Source organism: Theropithecus gelada, chromosome 2 (genome assembly GCF_003255815.1).
Source record: "Theropithecus gelada isolate Dixy chromosome 2, Tgel_1.0, whole genome shotgun sequence".
Taxonomy (NCBI): domain Eukaryota; kingdom Metazoa; phylum Chordata; class Mammalia; order Primates; family Cercopithecidae; genus Theropithecus; species Theropithecus gelada.
The window spans coordinates 106,127,203-106,143,707 of record NC_037669.1 but is presented as its reverse complement, the minus strand read 5'-3'; the positions used below and the strand labels follow the sequence as shown (position 1 = coordinate 106,143,707).

General features: G+C 49.8%; 3 protein-coding genes across 10 annotated transcripts in view; 2 read left to right on the top strand and 1 right to left on the bottom strand.

Moving 5' to 3' along the window:
* The window catches only part of EIF2B5 (eukaryotic translation initiation factor 2B subunit epsilon), a 566,918-nt gene that overhangs the window by 238,747 nt on the left and 311,666 nt on the right, over positions 1-16,505 (top strand). The window lies entirely within an intron of this gene.
* POLR2H (RNA polymerase II subunit H) lies at positions 31-5,082 on the top strand. Of its 4 annotated transcripts, none has more exons than XM_025375183.1 (5): positions 31-868; positions 2,261-2,344; positions 2,428-2,521; positions 3,667-3,750; positions 4,667-5,082. In XM_025375183.1, the coding sequence occupies exons 1-5, from the start codon at positions 796-798 to the stop codon at positions 4,782-4,784; spliced, it is 453 nt and encodes a 150-aa protein (XP_025230968.1). In that variant the 5' UTR covers positions 31-795; the 3' UTR covers positions 4,785-5,082. The 4 variants fall into 4 exon arrangements, with proteins under 4 accessions (XP_025230968.1, XP_025230970.1, XP_025230971.1 ...); XM_025375184.1 differs by having other exon boundaries at positions 664-877; XM_025375185.1 differs by lacking the exon at positions 3,667-3,750.
* Positions 8,419-16,470, bottom strand: THPO (thrombopoietin). 5 transcript variants are annotated; one of them, XM_025375178.1, is made up of 8 exons: positions 16,374-16,470; positions 14,868-15,167; positions 13,062-13,219; positions 12,704-12,831; positions 12,333-12,419; positions 9,880-10,047; positions 9,563-9,643; positions 8,419-9,446 (listed from the first exon to the last, which is right to left on the bottom strand). In XM_025375178.1, the coding sequence occupies exons 3-8, from the start codon at positions 13,072-13,074 to the stop codon at positions 9,069-9,071; spliced, it is 855 nt and encodes a 284-aa protein (XP_025230963.1). In that variant the 5' UTR covers positions 13,075-13,219; positions 14,868-15,167; positions 16,374-16,470; the 3' UTR covers positions 8,419-9,068. The 5 variants fall into 5 exon arrangements, with proteins under 5 accessions (XP_025230963.1, XP_025230959.1, XP_025230961.1 ...); XM_025375174.1 differs by having other exon boundaries at positions 8,419-9,643; XM_025375176.1 differs by having other exon boundaries at positions 8,419-9,631.

Below are 16,505 nucleotides of genomic sequence, written 5' to 3'. Positions count from 1 at the left end.
AGGACTAAGTTGGAGGGGTAATGCCCGGGGGAGGCGGGTGGCGGGAGCCAGGCTGAGGGGGCGGTGAGGGGGAAGACAGCAGGGCCTGGGGGAAGCGGGCAGTGGTGGGAGGGTGCAGTACGAGGGGAGCGGACAATACAGGCTTTCCTCTTCTCCATAGCGACATCATGGCAAATTCCCAAACTGGACGGATCCGGCTCGGGTTACATCCAGCAGGGCCGAGCCGGCCCAGGCAGGCCCCGGGGTCCGCGGTGCCGGCTGAAGGGGCTGGGCACCTCTGGGGCGGGGTTCTGCTCCACCTGCCCTCGGCGCGGACTGTGCCCTAGGCGGGCACGCAGACCGGCGGGGTAGGGCTAGGGCCCGGCTTCTCTGGGCCAAGGATCAAGGTCCCTGCCTGGGTTAGGCCCCCACGCATTCCAATCTTCGGGACCCGGCCTCTGAAGAGGGCGCAGCAGAGCCCCAGCTGAGCGCTAGAACCCGCTCTACAGCCGCGGGAGGTTGGACCTATTGTTTCCCCGCCCTGGGCGGGGCCACCTGGACGTGAGACCCGCCCTCAACGCCGAAGCCTCTCGGGAGCAATCTTTTGGGGCGGAAGTTAAGTAGCCCCGAGCGGGAGTCTGTGGCGGAAGTGGTCGCGTTACCGCTTGTTTGTGCGCATGCGCCACTCTTGTCTGGCTGCCCCGCACGGAAGAGCTGCTTTTGCTCTTCTCCCCTCTTCTGCACGAGAGGGGGTGCGCGTACTCCCAGCTGTGGTCGCCCGCTCACCCCTTCTGCTGCTCTCGTGGCCCCCTCGCGATGGCGGGCATCCTGTTTGAAGATATTTTCGATGTGAAGGATATTGACCCGGAGGGCAAGAAGTTTGACCGAGGTAAGTAAAGTACGTAGGGGCGATTTGGAGGAAGAGGCTAACCTCGCGGACATGCCCCTGGACCCCGTGTCCACCCAGCTCTTGTGGCCTGCCCCTACCAGCAGGTCCTGATGTAGGGACCTCCCTCAGGAAACATTTTATGGATGAGAAAAGGGAGACTCCCGAGCTTTCTCTGGCTTCACGCATGCCGTGCCCGGTGCCTGGGTGGCCTTTTGTCATGGTGCTGGCAAACTCCTGGGCATCTTTATAATCGCTACCTGCTCTGTGCTAGACACTGTCTTGTGAGACCAGCCTGGCCAACATGGTGAAACCCCGTCTCTACCAAAAATACAAAAATTACAGGCGGGCGCCTGTAATCCCAGCTACTTGGGAGGCTGAGGCAGGAGCATTGCCTGAACCTGGGAGGCGGAGGTTGCAGTGAGCCAAGATTGCGCCACTGCACTCCAGCCTGGCAACAGAGACTCCTCAAGAAAATGAGAGTCCTCATGAGGTGGGTGGTGCCTTCCCCATTTTTTTCTGAGAGAGTAATCCACCCAAGGCTTCACAGCGAGTAATCTGACTTCAGAGCCTATATTCTTGTATTGCCCTCATAATCCTTAGCGCTTTAAGTCTTCTCTGAGTTAGAGTTAGCTGCTTGGTATATCCTTTTTTTTTTTTTTGAGACAGAGCCTCGAGCCCAGGCTGGAGTGTAGTGGCACGATCTTGGCTCACCACAACCTCCGTCTCCCGGGTTCAAGCGATTCTCTGCCTCAGCCTCCCAAGTAGCTGGGATTACAGACATGCTCCACCACGCCTGGCTAATTTTGTATTTTTAGTAGAGACGGGGTTTCACCACTTTGGCCAGGCGGGTCTCGAACTCCTGACCTCAAGTGATCCACCTGCCTCGGCCTCCCAAAATGTTGGGATTACAGGCGTGAGCCACTCCACTGGCCTACACCTCTTTATTTTGTCATCTATCAATAATTTTCTCTTTGATGTCTCTTTCTTTGCCTGGAGACTCAGATGTTTTCAAGACGGATACCAGTTCTTATACATCTTGATAACTCCCCTCAGCACAGTGCCTGTCATAGAAAGAGGAAACCTTTGGATGATTGAATAACTTGCCCAGAGTCAGGTTCTCAGTCATCCAGGCAGGCCTAGAACCAGGTATTATTTGCTGCTGAAGTATCTTTGGTTGTTTTCTGGGGATTACGTTCACTTGCCACAGTTTTTCTCCCCTTTTCCTTCTTGCATGTCTGGTTCTGATGGAGCCTGCATTTCTATGAGAGCAGATGAGAGACCAGTGGTTGTAGACTGGGTTAGATTGAGTATTCTGTTGCATACAATCCCACACTGTAGGATCTGCCTTGGGCCTGGCAATACTTCTGTCACTCTTTTCCTGCTTCTCCCCAGTGTCTCGACTGCATTGTGAGAGTGAATCTTTCAAGATGGATCTAATCTTAGATGTAAACATTCAAATTTACCCTGTAGACTTGGGTAAGTATTGAACACAGACAATAATAAGAGGCATTTTGCCGCTTCCGCTATTCTTCACTCTCTGATATTGCTGTTATTTTCAGGTGACAAGTTCCGGTTGGTCATAGCTAGTACCTTGTATGAAGATGGTACCCTGGATGATGGTGAATACAACCCCACTGATGATAGGCCTTCCAGGTGAGGGAGTGGAGAAGGTAATACTTGGAATATGCCTTGAGAACTAAGTAGATAAGTGATATAGAAAGACTCTTCTTTAATTCCTGGAATAAATGATGATCAGCAGAATCTGAGTAACCTTAAGGAAATTTCTGCACTTAAGAATTCAAACAGGCCAGACACCGTGGCTCACACCTGTAATCTAAGCACTTTGGGAGGCCAAGCAGGAGGATTGCTTGGGTACAGGAGTTCAAGACCAGCCTGAGCAACATAGCGAAACCTCACTGCTACAAAAATAAGAAAAAAAGAGAAAAAAAAAAAAAAGGCTGCACATGTTGTCATATGCCTGTAGTTCCAGCTACCTGGGAGGCTGAGGTGGGAGGATTGCCTGAGCCCAGGAGGTTGAGGCTGCAGTGAGCCATGATTGCACCACTGCAATCCAGCCTGGGTGACAGAGTGAGACCCTGTCTCAAAAAAAAAAAGAAAAAAATTCCAACAACCAGGTATTTATCTATAACAGTGATTACATGCTTGTGAGTTGTAGCCTTTTGAAGGCTGAGGAGGTGACTGCTGAGTGACCTAGGCTATGTGGGTCTTGTGTCTTGGGAGGGAGCTTGGTGTGATGGAAAGACTTTGGCACCCCACTTGAGTTCATTTCTCAGCTCTATCACTTATTTGTTGAGTAACCTTAATCTCCTTCAGCCTGTTTCCCCATCAGTAGAATAGAGATGATCATCATCATGCCTAGCTCACGGGGTTGCTGCGAGGACTAAATGACATCATGTTTGTTTTGTAATGTGCCTTTTTTTTTTTTTTTTTTAAGACGGAGTCTTGTTATGTCGCCCAGACTGGAGTGCAGTGGCTCAATCTCGGCTCACTACAAGCTCCGCTTCCTGGGTTCACGCCAGTCCCGAGTAGCTGGGACTACAGGCGCCCGCCACCACGCCCGGCTAATTTTTTTATATTTTTAGTAGAGGTGGGGTTTCACTGTGTTAGCCAGGATGGTCTCAATTTCCTGACCTCATGATCTGCCCGCCTCAGCCTCCCAAAGTGCTGGGATTACAGGCTTGATACACCGCGCCCAGCCGACCAGTAACCATTTTTAAATGGGATTTTTTGTATTGTTAATTACTGTTAAGAATAACTTTGCTGCTATTGCTCCACAGGGCTGACCAATTTGAGTATGTAATGTATGGAAAAGTGTACAGGATTGAGGGAGACGAAACTTCTACTGAAGCAGCAACACGCCTGTAAGTTACATAATCTTATAAGGTTATTTTCCCTCTCCGTGTTCTGAGACTTTGAGCTATGCTCCTGCTTCCACTGTTGGGTCCCTCTCCTCAGGCACCTCAGACCTAGGTAGGAACTAGAAAGAAATGGTTCTGAGAGCAGTTTCCAGTCTGAAAGGTAGACTGCTCTTTGTCAGGCCCTCCTGGCCCAGCAGTCCAGATGAGAAACTGGTTATCTTACTGTGTAAAGTGCAAAGGAGACTTGCTTCTCCAGAAACAAATGCAGCATTAAGTGATTATCCTGTTAGGCTGTGTGTGTGTGTGTGTGTGTGTGTGTGTGTGTGTGTGTGTGTGTGTTTTGCTACTCTGTAACCCAATCCCTAGTTCCTTGGTTTTCCTGTCCAGCTATTTTTTCTTTTCTTTAAAATCTTATTAAAACAATATGTGCTTTTTGTAAGCAATTTGAAATGCAGAAGAGTAATGTGAAGAAGGAAAAAAAAAAGTCACCTGTAATTCCATACCCAGAGATAACCTTTTACATAGACTTTTTTGCATATCCTGGTGTTCTGTTTTTTCCTTTGAGACTGTGGTGTTTATTATGTTTTCTTCTGCTCTTTTTGCTTAACATTATGTAAAATATGTTTCCCCATGTTAGTGTGAAGCTTTTCTTAAATGTTTTAATAGTTGCATAACATTTCAGTAAGTGGATACATCTTGATTCATTTGACCATTCCCCTGATTTGGGGCATATAGGTGTTTTCCACCTTCGCTAATATAAAGAACAGTGCCTTGCACATATCTGTACATTGATCTTTGTCAGAATTTTGGTTCCTAGTGACAAAACAGTAGAAAGATGCCTCTTCTGTTTCTTAGGCTGAGATGGAGAGCTGCTGAGTAGCAGTGCTCCAGACTCATGGGATGGGGCCTTCTGTTTCAGCTCTGCCTATGTGTCCTATGGGGGCCTGCTCATGAGGCTGCAGGGGGATGCCAACAACCTGCATGGATTCGAGGTGGATTCCAGAGTTTATCTCCTGATGAAGAAGCTAGCCTTCTGAACCTCGCCGGAAGCCAGCCTTGCTGCCTAGTCACTCAGGTCATCGGCATTGTTCAAGCCTGAGTGGCAGCCAGTCTTGCTCACCTGTTGAGGAGGGGCTGGCTCACTGTCCACTGTGGTGGCATCTTTAACTGGCCTGCACTCAAAGGGAAACTGACTCGCCTGTGAAAGACAGTGGGAAAGCTGCAAATGAATCAGAAGCTTTGTGTATATGATTTTTAAATTAAACTTTACTTTTTCAGACTGCCCCTCCCCTTTTTGTAAAAAGTTCATTTACTGTAAAATCATTTTTTGCAATTTGTCTGTGGTGTACTGTTTCTGGCCCACAGCCAGCTGATCACTTGTCAATGTAGGATCTATTCCAGCCTTTTGGTATCTGGGTTCAGGGTTATCTCAGTCTCCTGGCTGACTGTTCTCAACATTTCTCCTCCAATGCGGTTTTCGGTTTGGGAGAGAGTGTTGTACTTTTGGCTCTTGAGGGTACCCCAGGCCCAGAAGATACCACCCATTTGGCGCAGAATTTTGAATTGGCAAGGAGCCCTGCTCGAGTCCTTCCAGCACTTTCAGGCTCTTAGGAAGTCAGTTCACGCTGACTTGAATGAGTCACTTGCATAGTCTAGAAATGTTCATTATTTTTATGGAAGATGTGCGCAGAGGCTTTTAGCCTTTTAGGCATGGGAGATGACTATGAAGAGAGTAGGAGGAGAGGACTTGGTGGTTCTGGAAGCAGCTGGAGGAGCTGGCTCTCTACTCTACATTCCAGTGGGAGGGAGGGAGGGAGGGTAAGTGGAAGTGGACAGGGCAGCAATACCAATGAAGCTGGCGGGCCAGAGTCAGGACAATGTGGCGGCCTGACTACAGTCACTAACTTATGAGTGGGGGAAGAAAAACATTAAGGAAATGGCTCTGATGATAAGGACTCCAGCATGTGAGCTGGCTCTTCAGCCTGGCATTAGGGGTCTCTAGGAAAGCATATGGGGTTCTGTTTTCCCCTAGGAAGTTTAGGGTAACAATCCAAAGAGATTCTCTGTGTATTAAACAGTTGTCTGTTTGATCTGGTTTTCCCTGGGAGCTGGTCCCCCTGCTGGGATACCTGGGGTATTTCCTTCCCCATCATTTTCAGGTCTTTACGTGAGGTGTTAGAAATCGTATTTAGGGAACTGGGTTGAAAATGAATGGCCTTAGCAGGGAGGAGGAAGAGGTGTTTCTTTTACCTTACTATGGAGTAGGGGGAGTAGATGTACTGGGGGTTGAGATGAATTTTTATGAAATCTTAGAACCTTTCCATGGGGTGGGTTTTTTTGTGGGGTTGGAGAATGACAAATGAGAGTGAGATGAACGAATTACCAGTAATAGTTTGTAAGTTATCATAGATGGTCCTGGGGTAGGAGAAGAAAGAACTAGTATAGCGTTGAATAGGGATAGGAGTGTTCTGGTTGTAATTGTTTTTTTGTGTTAGTGGGAAGAAGGGATGGGACCAACGAGACTGATTTGGGAATGGATTAGATTTGTAATAGGGCAGGTAAGTTCGTACTGGAGAAGTCCATGAGTTATTTGCATTTGCCCACAAGTGGAGTAAGTCAAATGCCAATACCAGATGCCTGGTGACATTTGCAGTTTTGCCATTCTTTTTTTTTTTTGAGACAGAGTTTCACTCTTGCTGCCCAGGCTGGAGTGCAATGGCGTGATCTTGGCTTACTGCAACCTCCGCCTCCCGGGTTCAAGCGATTCTCCTGCCTTAGCCTCCCAAATAGCTGGAATTACAGGCATGCGCCACCACGCCCAGCTAATTTTGTATTTTTAGTAAAGACGGGGTTTCTCCATGTTGGGCAGTCCGGTCTTGAACTCCCAACCTCAGGTGATGCACCACCATGCCCAGCTAATTTTGTATTTTTTAGTACAGATGGGGTTTCTCCATGTTGGTCAGGCTGGTCTCGAACTCCTGACCTCAGGTGATCTGCCTGACTCGGCCTCCGAAAGTGCTGGGATTACAGGTGTGAGCCACCACACCTGGCCCTGCAGTTTTGCCATTCTTGTCTCTCATCTGTCTGTGCTGGGAACCCATCATTCTCTGGTTCCACTGGTATATCGTATCCTAGGTGCTGGCACTTTCATGTGCTACAAAGTGTTTCGTTTGATTATTAAATTTAACCTAGCTCAGTATGTCAGTAAGTTAGTTTCCACTTAACATTCCCTTGATTGCATGCTGGAATTTGTAGTGTGAATGAACTACTTCCCTTCCATGCAGAAACTGACAGCATTTGAGATTTGGACATTTTTGAGCTTTGTGCATTTGTTGATTCCTTCTCTAGGAAAACTATTCTGTCCATGAAGGGAGAGAGGGACATGGCGAGATGTCTAAATTGGTCACCTCCACCAAGAACTTTGGTTTTCTACTCAGAACTCTTTTTTTTTTTTTTTTTTTTTTGAGATGGAGTTTCACTCTGTTGCCCAGGCTGGAGTGCAGTGGCACGATCTTGGCTCACTGCAACCTCCGTCTCCCAGGTTCAAGACTACAGGCGTCTGCCACCATACTCGGCTAATTTGTCATATTTTTAGTAGAGACAGGGTTTCACCATGTTAGCCAGGATGGTCTCGATCTCCTGACCTCATGATCTGCCCGCCTTGGCCTCCCACAGTGCTGGGATTACAGGCGTGAGCCACCGCGCCTGGCCTCAGAACTCTAATTGTTACTCCTTAAGGATTTGTATGTCTTTCCCAGTAAATAGAATCATTAAATGACATATAGGACTGTGTACCACACTGGGGAGAGTATGGACCCTAGAATGAGGTTGGACTAGGGTGTTTCTTCTGCCCATAGGGTGTGTAACCACTGATAACTCACCTGGCTTCTCTAAGCCTCAGTTTCCTCATCTCTAAAATAGAAAAGATAATACCTGCCTTACAGAGTTGTGTGAATGTTACAAAAGGTGAGGTACACAAGGTTCCTAGCGCATTGCCTTACATTCTACTGCTTTGGAATGCCTTTGGTGACCCTGTGGTATTTGTGGCAGTGTTTGGGTTTTCTGGGTTCCTGGCTCCTCTACCTCCATGGTAGCCTTTCCTTCCTCAGGGGTGAGGGAGAGCAAAAAGCTTCCACTAGTTTTCCTACAGGAACCTCTGGCAGTAGCAGGTTGACTTTTGCAATGGAATTTGTGTTTTTGTGCAACATAAACCTCCTTTTCCTGAGCACCAAGGCAGCACTTATTTGCAAAAACCCATAAGCCTGACTCCTTTTTAGAGATCCCCTAGCAGAGTTTATGGTGGTCACACAGGGCTGCTTTTTAGATGCATTTGTGGGAACTGGGAAATGAGCCTTCGACTTGTACTTGACTTGTACTTGTTTTCCTGCTGTGTGAGCTCAAGGAGCCTGACTCATGCCACTTCCTGCACTTCCCCCTGACCTCCACAGGAGGGAGGCAGGCGTCCATGCCTGGCAAAGCCTCCTGCTGAGCTGCCAAAGCTCTAGCTGTTTGCTCAGCTGTCACATCCAGGTCCTGTCTTTACTGAACTGTCTACACAGCTTTACCTGGGGTGTGAGGCTCTCCAAGGCTTCCTGTTAGCTTTTTTGTTGGGGGTGGCAGCGTGAGGGGGATCTATTGCCACTCTCGAAGAACACGTTTCCCTTGTTTTTCAGGGAGCTTTTGGGTGCTCTCATTTATTCCTTATACAAGCTCAGTTTTGTCTATTGTATAGGGACAGCGTCTCTGAGAGGCAGCTTATTCATTTCTCAAGAGGAAAGATCTGTTAAGAATGTGGGATCAGAGTCCCACTGAGAATGATAGTAAAGGGGATGGGGGCGTTGGAAGGCCTTGAACTTGAAGCAAAGGAAATTATCCTTTCTCTGTTTTCTGATGCAAGGTCTCTCCCTCTGTTCAAATGCCAGGCCAGCCCAGGCCTTTGCAGAATTGTCATAGAAAAAGAGCACATAGAGAACCAGTGAGTTGCAAGTTTCTGCAGAAAATAGACCAAAGATCTAGCTGCTCTGATGAATATTGTTGATAGCTTAAAAAAATAGCTTCTGAAGGCTTATAATGTACAGTGAAAAGTGATTCCCTTTTCAGTCCTGTGTATCCCTTTTACCAGGGCTTTGGGTTTCAGGAGAAAGTAGGAAATCTTGTCCAGTTGTCTCCCAGGGGCTCCCTGCAGGGAAGGGAGCTGTACATGAGACAATGCTGATGTCGGCAGTGTCTGAGAACCTTACCCTTCCTGAGACAGATTCTGGGAGTGGGTGTGGGATGTGTTTAGAAGAGGGCTGGTAGGGGTGGGTGTTGGAGCAGAAGGGTCAGGAAGCAGGGGGTGGAGCTGGACCACAGGGGAGGGCAAGGTGGGTGGAAGAGGGAAGAGTGTGTACTGTCCAGTAGGGGGATGGGTTGGGGAAGGAGAATATCCAGGCTGGAGGTTGGGTGGCAGGGAGCCTGTGTCTGATGTTCCTGGGGAAATGTCCGGGGCTCCTAGGGTCCTGCGTGAGGGTCCAGGAAAGAGTCCACGAGTTCCATTCAAGAGTTCGTGTATCCTGTTCAGGTATCCGGGGATTTGGTCCAGGGACCTGGAGGTTTGGTTCAGCAGACCAGGAATCTTGGCTCTGAATCCCCGCTTCAGAAGTCCAGAGCCAGTAGTTCTGGCCGAGGCAGTGAAGTTTGTCTCCAACAATCCAGAAGTCCTGTTTGGGAGCTCGTTCAGTGTGAGGACTAGAGAGGTTCTGCTGGGGACAGCTGTGGTGGGTGGGGCCCGCCTGAGGCAGAGGGTGGGCCCTCCTACAAGCAGCAGGAAACGCACCTTTCCTCGGAGCAGGTGTTGGAAGCTCAGGAAGATGGCATTGGGATCCTTGTGAGCTGTGGTCCTGCCCTGTGGAGGAAGCTGAGGGCAGAGGATGGTCCTGAGGCCGAAGACCAGGGCCAGATCTCAGGCCTCCCTTGTCTAAGTAGGAAAAATAGGATACCAGCACCCAGGCATTGTGGCTGGCAGGGAGCACTCTTAGTAGATCAACTCTTCTGCCCTTGAGCTCCCTGGAAGACCCCTTCTTCCCTCAGGTCTTCTAGGGGGACTGAGTCAGAAAAGAACAGTTTCTACAGATCCCTTGACTGGGGACCTACCTGGGTTCCAAGGAGGCTCTGCAGGGCCCCAAGGAGGAGACGGACCTGTCCAGAAAGCTGCCCCAGGAGGGATGAGAGGCAAGTGGGTCCCAGTTGTCCCCGTGCTGCCATCACTCCCTCCAGCAGAAGGGTCACTGCTCCCAGAATGTCCTGTGCCTTGGTCTCCTCCTGAGAGAGAGATGGAAGACAGAAGTGCACTGCCTCAAAGGGCACACTAATAGCGGGTGGGGAACCTGTAGGAGTAGCCAGCAGAGTGAATCATACGGGCTGAGAATTGGACAGGACCAAGGTCCCACCCAGGGCAGGAATTCCTTCACAGTATCCCGACAGCTGGTCATAAGCCTCTGCTTCAAAAACTCCAGGGTCCGCTAGTCCAGCCTGGTCTTAAACTTGGTTTCAGTGAGAAGAGCTCCTTTTTTTTCTTACGTTGCTGAAATCTGCCCTGTTATAGCTTTTACCTCTTGGTTCTAGTGCTGCAAATTTACTCTTTCTGCTGCAAAACCTTAGGATCATTTGATTTTTAAACCGAATGAAGGCCGGGTGCAGTGGCTCATGCCTGTAATCCCAGCACTTTGGGAGGCTGAGGCAGGTGGATCACCTGAGGTCAGGAGTTCAAGACCAGCCTGGCCAACATGGTGAAACCTCATCTCTACTGAAAATACAAAAATTAGCTGGGCATGGTGGTGGGCAGCTGTAATCCCAGCTACGTGGGAGACTGAGGCAGGAGAATCACTTGAATCAGGGAGGCTGAGGTTGCAGTGAGTTGAGATCGTGCCACTGCATTCCAGCCTGGGGGATAGAGTGAGACTCCGTCTCAAATAATAAATAATAATAAATAAATAAACTAAATATAGATATGAGACTCTATCATAATGATCATAAGGATGAAAAGAAAGGACTAGAAGGGACCCATAGGAACTGCCCTTCTTCCCTGACTCAGTACTGAGGCAAGAAGGGATGCTAGGGCTCTTGAGGATAGATTTTAGTTTTTTAAATTATTGCTCATAAAACATGCTTCTGGTCTCTTACTGTTCAGGCTGCGGCTTTCTGGACACGTGTTAGTTTAATATGGTCTCTCTTAACAAATTAGCATACGTCTTCAGGGGGATGTCCAGTGTTCAGGCCAGTATATTTAAGTGTAGTCCACTCGGAATAGAGTTCTCTAGGAGCATTTCCAAAATGGGGATGCTAAATATCGAACAGAAAAGAATTACTAGCTTTAAGAATAGCTGCTTCTGTAATGTTACATGGCAAGTTTGGGGGCAATTTAATTCTTTCAGATCCTTTTCTTTTTTTTTTTTTTTTTTTTTTTTTTTTTTTTTTTTTTGAGGCGGAGTCTCGCTCTGTCGCCCAGGCTGGAGTGCAGTGGCGCGATCTCGGCTCACTGCAAGCTCCGCCTCCCGGGTTTACGCCATTCTCCTGCCTCAGCCTCCCGAGTAGCTGGGACTACAGGCGCCGCCACTACGCCCGGCTAATTTTTTGTATTTTTAGTAGAGACGGGGTTTCACTGTGTTAGCCAGGATGGTCTCGATCTCCTGACCTCGTGATCCGCCCGTCTCGGCCTCCCAAAGTGCTGGGATTACAGGCTTGAGCCACCGCGCCCGGCCAGATCCTTTTCATAGGAAGTGCTAGGGCCAGAGGCTTAAATGATGGAAGCAGGGCATTGTGGCCTGAAAGCTGGCATAGGACTTTACTCATTAATTTACACATGTAGAACTTTTTTCTTTTTTCTTTTTTTCTTTTTGAGATGGAGTTTTGCTCTTGTCGCCCAGGCTGGAATGCATTGGCATGATCTCGGCTCACTGCAACCTCTGCCTCCCAGATTCAAGTGACTCTCCTGCCTCAGCCTCCTGAGTAGCTGGGATTACAGGCATGTACCACCATGCCCAGCTAATTTTATATTTTTAGTAGAGACGGGGTTTCGCTATGTAGGCCAGGCTGCTCTCAAACTCCTGACCTCAGCTGATCCACTCGCCTCGGCCTCCCAAAGTGCTGGGATTACAGGCGTGAGCTCCTGGCCCACATGTAGAACTTTTTATCTCTGTTATTTCACCTTGTTTTTGACCTAGTCTTTCAGTGATTTGAATCTTGATTCGGTCTTTTGTTATTTTAGTGGTACTTCCCAGCTTTGTGTCATCTGTGGATGACATACGAGTCTTACTTCTTCATGCCAATTTAAGAAGATTGAGTGGGAATAGGTCAAAGGCATGGCCATGAGTGATTTCTCTCCAGCTTTTCATGGTGTTCAGCTTCAAATCTATTCACATATTGGACCTGCAAGCCATCATCTTATCCACAGGCTATCATTATAGGTGAATGTAGATTGGGTTAGGGTGGCCAAGCTGAAGGTGAGATATTTTTAAAAAGCTCAAGAATGTTGGAGAATCCATGGGAAGCAGTAGGAAACTGAAGACAGGACTTAGGGAAGCCAAGGTTAGGAACGGCTTTCTTACCATCTGGGTTTTCCATTCTCCCAAGCTAAAGTCCACAGCAGGCAGCAGGACAGGTGTGGGTAAAGGGTTAACCTCTGGGCACAGGCTCTGTTGAAAAAGATTGTTGGGGGGAGAAGGGAGCTGAAATAGAGAGGGCTATGGTAGCCTAGTGAGAAGGGTAGTCCTCCATGAGTACTACGTCTAGACGAGAGCTTTTAAATGATGGCTGTATTGCAAAGATTAATCCTTGTCAGGGAGTGTGATCAGTAGGTGGTGATAATATGGGAAGAATAGTCATTGGCTCAAGGAGTTAGAGGAAGTGGTGTCTTCCCGGGAGTATGGGTCTCTTACCAGTTAACGCGGATAAAGGGGATAATGTTGGGAGTTCTCACCAGTCTGCTGTGAAGGACACGGGAGTCACGAAGCAGTTTACTGAGGACTCGGGGGTCGCAGGCAGGAGGAGCCGGGCTGGACAGAGTTAGCCTTGCAGTTAGGAGAAGCATGACCACGAGGAGCAATTCTTAGATGAGGAGAGGTGAGGTTGAAAGATGAGGAGGAAATCATTGTCAGCTGGTATTCCAGGAATTCCCATTCAGGACCCAGACCCGAAATCCAGGGAATCCACCCCTCAGACCCCTTATTTTTGAGAGAATGGGTTCCCCCAGCTCCCTGCCCCTGCAGTGTGTCTCCTTTCTCTCTCCCTTTCTGTCATGTTTCCATCTGGCCCTAGCCCCTCAAGAGTGTTCTCACCAGTCAGCTCCATTCTGGCCGGGGTGTCTGGCTGGCGTGGCTCCCTGTTTGGGGCCTCTCCCCTGAATCCTTCCTGAGGCCATGGAGGCGGCTTGGGCTCTTGCACTTCTGGGCAGAGTAGGGTGGGTCAAAGGCGGGCCAAGGATGAGGAATCTATCCTGAAAGTGGCAAGAAGAGTGAACATTTAACCGAGTTTCTAGGAAGAGACTGCCTGGCAGGGTGAACAGATGCTGGGGAGGGCTTGAGATGCTGACCAGCCTGGAACTGCCAAAGGCCTGACTTCTCTCACATTTTCTTGTGATGAAAGCATATGGTGTGCCGGGTGCAGTGGCTCACGCCTGTAATCCCAGCACTTTGGGAGTCCAAGGTCAGGAGTTCGTGACCAGCCTGACTAACATGGTGAAACCCCGTCTCTACTAAATACAAAAAAATTAGCAGGGCATGGTGGCATATGCCTGTAATCCGAGCTACTTGGGAGGCTGAGACAGGAGAATCGCTTGTACCTAGGGGGTGGAGGTTGCCGTGAGCTGAGATCCCGCCATTGCACTCCAGCCTGGGCAATAAAAGCGAAACTCCGTCTCAAAAAAAAAAAAAAAAAAAAAAGAAAAGAAAAAAGAAAGCATATGGTGTCTCCTTTTTGTCAGGCCTCCTCCGTGAATCTGACATGGATTTGTTGCCGCCTACCCCTGCTGAGAACAGCAGGACATGGTATGTATACATACATATCTTAATTGGCCTTAAATTCTGAGCAACCTTGGTTGTTAGGTCAGAGAAAATCTGGGATGGGGATAGAGAAGGAAAGTATTGTGGCTTCAGCCTGGAGAAGAGAGTGGAAAATGGGATGCAGGGCCCGGGTGAGGAATTGGCAAACATGCACAATATGTTGACGGGTAACTTTTGCAGTGGGGAGTGGGGCTGGGGTGGGAAACTGCACAAAGTTGTAACTGGGACCACTTAGAGGTCAGGATTAAGGGGCAGTATGGGAGAAATTAACCTCTATTCTTTCCCTATGTACCCCCACACATAAAAACCTCTGGAGCTTTTCTTTGGACTCCAAGTCCTGAAATACTCCATTATCTGAGGTCAAGAGATGGGCTAACAGTCCTGGGACTTCCTTCCTGAGACCAGCTACCCAGGAAGGGGCACCTGCTGGGTGATGCCCACCTTAGGCGCTTACTTTGCCTTGGTCGCCCACTAACATATCTGTCTCATAGCTCACACCTGCCTCCCTGCCCCCGTGGCAGAACCCCTTCCGGTTCCTTCACAGGACCCCCCACATGGCTTCCTCCTCCTTTCACAAGTTGTGCAAAGAGGCTTGCACCTGATTCAATATTGGGATTTCCTGTAGGTCTGTCAACATGCATGGGCCCTCCTCCCATTACCCTCTCCTTGTGCCCTGGCTTGCCTAGCCCAGCTTCCCTAGCGCCAGATTCAGAACCTTAAGCTAACAAGGAATGACCAGCTAAGAATGGGGATTGGGGATGTGCCCATCTTAGTACTGTGTTCGCTAAGCCCGAAGTGCAACTCCCTCTCTTATTTTCTCCCTGGGCTCATGTCCCCTTTCCTTAGGGCCAGTCAGGGCTGTGCTGTATTCCACCAAGTAAGTGATCAGTCCCTCAGAAACCAGCACCCCACCCCCTACCCCTGCTCTGCCCTGCTCCTCCCATTCTGGGAAGGCTACACTCTTCTCGACAAAGGTCAGTGCCTGTAGGTTCCAGTTTGCCTGCCCCTCCCCCAGCTGGGAGACCATTTCTCTTTGCTGTCCTTTATACCCTCACATAACCCCACACCCTGCTGGCCACTCACCGGGTGGAGAAGGGCTCCAGGACCCAAGTGCACAGCAGGCAGCCCTCTGGGGAGCAGATGGGTAGGAAGACATGTGGCAGTGGGGCACAGCCCCTCCACAGCAGGTCACACGCCTGCCTGGGCCACTTCTGCCCAATCAGAGGAGGGAACCACCAGACACTGGCGAAGGCCCCCGGAAGTGACGCCTTCTCTTCCCTGGAGCCCCTGCCTGGACCAGGGTCCACTCCTCCACCCACACACACCATGGAGAAGACTTGGATAGGGGGATTCATCTTTTCCTGGACATGGGCAACCTGGGACCTGGAGGGGGACAGGAGCAGAGGTTTTTTTCCAGGAGGAATCTGGCAGGACATTTGTGTCACTGGGGAAGAAGCCCAGAAGTCTTGTTTTAGATTGGTGAGGTTTTCACTTCCTGGTTATCCAAATTTCTTTTCCCTGGACATCACACCTGCTGCTGAAATCCAACAGGACACTTGCTTTCCTGTTTTTCTTTCTATAACCCCCTAGGGGGTCTTGTCTTGTTATACCCCTTTTCGAAGTGGGAATACGGATATTGCCCACATGAGAGAAATCTCCTGTTATGGGCTGGTGTTATGGGGAAAGGGTTTAGACTGGTTGAGAGGACTGTCAGGTGCGGGGCGCATATATGTGCGCAGGCATGAACCGGGTTAAGCCTGGGCTTAGGTGCTGGTCTGCTGGGGTCTAGTGACTTGGAGGGCTACACACACAGCTCTCTGTGCATGGGGCCCTCCTTTGCTTGTTCTGTCTCCCTCTTCCATCTCCTACCGTTCCACATGTGACAAGAGGAATAACCAGGCCCATGTGTCCCTGTCTTAGGAAAGACAGCTGCTGGACCTCCCCCGCAAATACCTCCCTGCTGGCCCCCCTTTTCCTTTGGCCCTGGCTCTAGCTCCTTTGCTTTCTTCCTAGTCCCAGTCTCCCCACAGTCTCTGTCCTCAGGGGCGTCCCAGCCTGACCTTGTTCCCATCATCCCCCTGTCCCCTAGAACTTCCTCAGACTCTCTCCTGTTCCTCCTCCCCAAGGATGGGCATGTCTGCTGAGAAGTGTGGCCTAGATCCTGGAATTTTCCCGACCAGCCAGACGAGATGTCTCCCAAGATTAGGAAGGAGGGTGCTGGGATAGCTGGGAGGATAGTGGGTGTGTGTGGGTGGGAGAGACAGGGAGGCAGGCATGACCACTGGAACTAAGAGAAAGGAGGCTGGGAGTGGGTTGGAGAGGCACAGGGTCCCTTGGGTGAAGGAAGGGGGTGAGGAAGCAAGAGGGGATGGCCGAATGGGCCTGAGGATAAGTTACAATGAGAGAGAGACACTGTCATTCCACAGAAAGGGGAATGCTGCCGCTTTCTGGCTAGGTCCGTGTCCTGGGTAACACAAGAATGAGGAGCGACCTCAGAGAGGAGGTAGGGAGGCAGGCTAGGCAGTGAGAGAGGGTGGTGAGGGTTTGAGGGGCGCTGTGGGCCAGGCAGGGGGAGATCGGCTGGTGGGCCTTTCCTGTACGTTGTCATCTTTTAAGACAAGTCTTCATCCTTCGGGCGGAACCGGGTCCTGCTCACTGAGCGGTCCAGGCCTCAGGCCTAGCCTCTGCCCCTCCCTGGCCTGAGGCTCCCCTCCTGGGCTG

What these genes read in the sequence shown, in the direction of transcription:
- THPO (XM_025375174.1), bottom strand. An exon ending in GTGTCCTTCACAGCAGACTG is followed by an intron (nt 12,420 to 12,703) that starts GTGAGAACTCCC and finishes CTTTTTCAACAG; the next exon opens with AGCCTGTGCCCAGAGGTTAA. An exon ending in GAGAATGGAAAACCCAGATG is followed by an intron (nt 10,048 to 12,332) that starts GTAAGAAAGCCG and finishes TCTCTCTCTCAG; the next exon opens with GAGGAGACCAAGGCACAGGA.
- POLR2H (XM_025375183.1), top strand. Translation starts at nt 796, where the DNA reads ATGGCGGGCATCCTGTTTGAAGATATTTTCGATGTGAAGGATATTGAC. An exon ending in ACTGATGATAGGCCTTCCAG is followed by an intron (nt 2,522 to 3,666) that starts GTGAGGGAGTGG and finishes ATTGCTCCACAG; the next exon opens with GGCTGACCAATTTGAGTATG. An exon ending in ACTGAAGCAGCAACACGCCT is followed by an intron (nt 3,751 to 4,666) that starts GTAAGTTACATA and finishes CTTCTGTTTCAG; the next exon opens with CTCTGCCTATGTGTCCTATG.